The sequence below is a fragment of the Tupaia chinensis genome, unplaced genomic scaffold (assembly GCF_000334495.1).
Source record: "Tupaia chinensis unplaced genomic scaffold, TupChi_1.0 Scaffold000194_1, whole genome shotgun sequence".
NCBI classification, from domain to species: Eukaryota; Metazoa; Chordata; class Mammalia; order Scandentia; family Tupaiidae; genus Tupaia; species Tupaia belangeri.
In genome coordinates this window covers 233,487-234,992 of record NW_006159669.1, presented here as the reverse complement: position 1 = coordinate 234,992, position 1,506 = coordinate 233,487, and the positions used below count along the sequence as shown (strand labels likewise).

At 37.9% G+C, this 1,506-nt stretch overlaps 1 protein-coding gene across 1 annotated transcript in view; it reads right to left on the bottom strand.

Annotated features, from left to right (window-relative positions):
• Positions 1–623: 623 nt before the first annotated feature.
• LOC102483053 (zinc finger protein 25-like) overlaps positions 624–1,506 on the bottom strand; it is a 13,228-nt gene continuing 12,345 nt past the window's right edge. Inside the window, 4 exon segments of the mRNA XM_027771197.1 lie at positions 624–674; positions 676–761; positions 764–951; positions 1,003–1,468. Of these exon segments, the coding sequence (XP_027626998.1) occupies positions 624–674; positions 676–761; positions 764–951; positions 1,003–1,468 (791 nt within the window).

The window sequence follows — 1,506 nt, the reverse complement described above, 5'->3', positions numbered from 1 at the left end:
ATTACTGAAAATTTTGACCCATTTGAGTTTACTGATGTATGGTAACCTTTTAATTCTAATAAAAAGATTTCTTCATTTTTCACATTCATTTGATTTCTGATCTGAGAGTTCTCTGATCCACAGTAAGTTGTGGCTTCCTCAAGAAGGTTTTATTACAGTTCCCATACATACAGGGTTTCTCTTCCCTGTGAGTGTTCTAATATAAAACATGGAATGATTACTCTGAACACATTTTTCTACACCATTCCCATTTATAGAACTTACTCCTGTGTTCTCTGATATACAGTAAAAACTGACTTACATTAGATAAAAAATTTTCTATTTGTACATTGACATACACAGGCTTTTTCTTTTGTAAATTCTTTGATGTACATTGAGGGCTGGCTTATAAGTGAAAGACTTTCTATACTCCCTACATTCATAAAGTTTCTCTCCAGTGTGACTTTTCAGATGCTTACTAAATATAGTTTTTAAGAGAAAAAATTCTATATTCTTCACATTCATAAGGGTTCACTTCTATGGGAGTCCTCTGATGTACAATGAGCCCTGCCTTCCAGTAGTAAAATGTTGCCTACGTTGTTTCTTTCCAGGTTGAGTACTCAGATGTACAGTAAATGTGACTCTCAGGTAAAAGTTGTATTACACTGTTCACAATCATAGGGTTTCTCTCCTGTGCTGAGTTCTCTGATGTACAGTGAGTGCTGACTTCCTGGAGAACATTTTCCTACAATGTTCACATTTATATGGCTTCTCTCCTGCCAATGCTTAGTGAGACTTGACTTGCAGGAGAACATTTTCCTACATTGTTCACACTCATAGGGTTTTTCTCCTGTGTGCGTTCTCCAATGCTTAGTGAGATCTGACTTCCAGGAGAACATTTTATTGCATTGTTCACATTCATAGGGCTTTTCTCCTGTATGAATTCTACTATGCACAGTGAGGTACTGCTTCCTGTAGGGTTTTTCTCCTGTGTGCATTCACCAATGTTTAGTGAGATTTGACTTACAGAACATTTTCCTACATTGTTCACATTCATAGGGCTTCTCTCCTGTGTGAGTTCTCTTATGTACAGTGAGGTACTCCTTGCTGGAGAATGTTTTCCCACATCGTTCGCATTCAAAGGGTTTTTCTCCTGTGTTTGTTCTCTGATGCTTAGTGAGATGTGACTTCTGGGAGAACATTTTATTACATTGTTCACATTCATAGAGTTTTTCTTCTGTGTGTGTTCTCCAATGCTTAGTGAGATCTGACTTCCAGGAGAACATTTTCCTACATTGCTCACATTCATAAGGCTTATTTCCTGTGTGAGTCCTCTTATGTACAGTGAGGTATCCCTTGCTGGAGAATGCATTCCCACACTGTTCACATTCAAAGGGTTTTTCTCCTGTGTGAATTCTCTGATGCTCAGTGAGATGTGACTTCTGGGAGCACATTTTCCGACATTGTTCACATTCGTAGGTTTTCTTTCCTGTATGAGTTTTCCAGTGTCTAATCAAGAATGGGAAC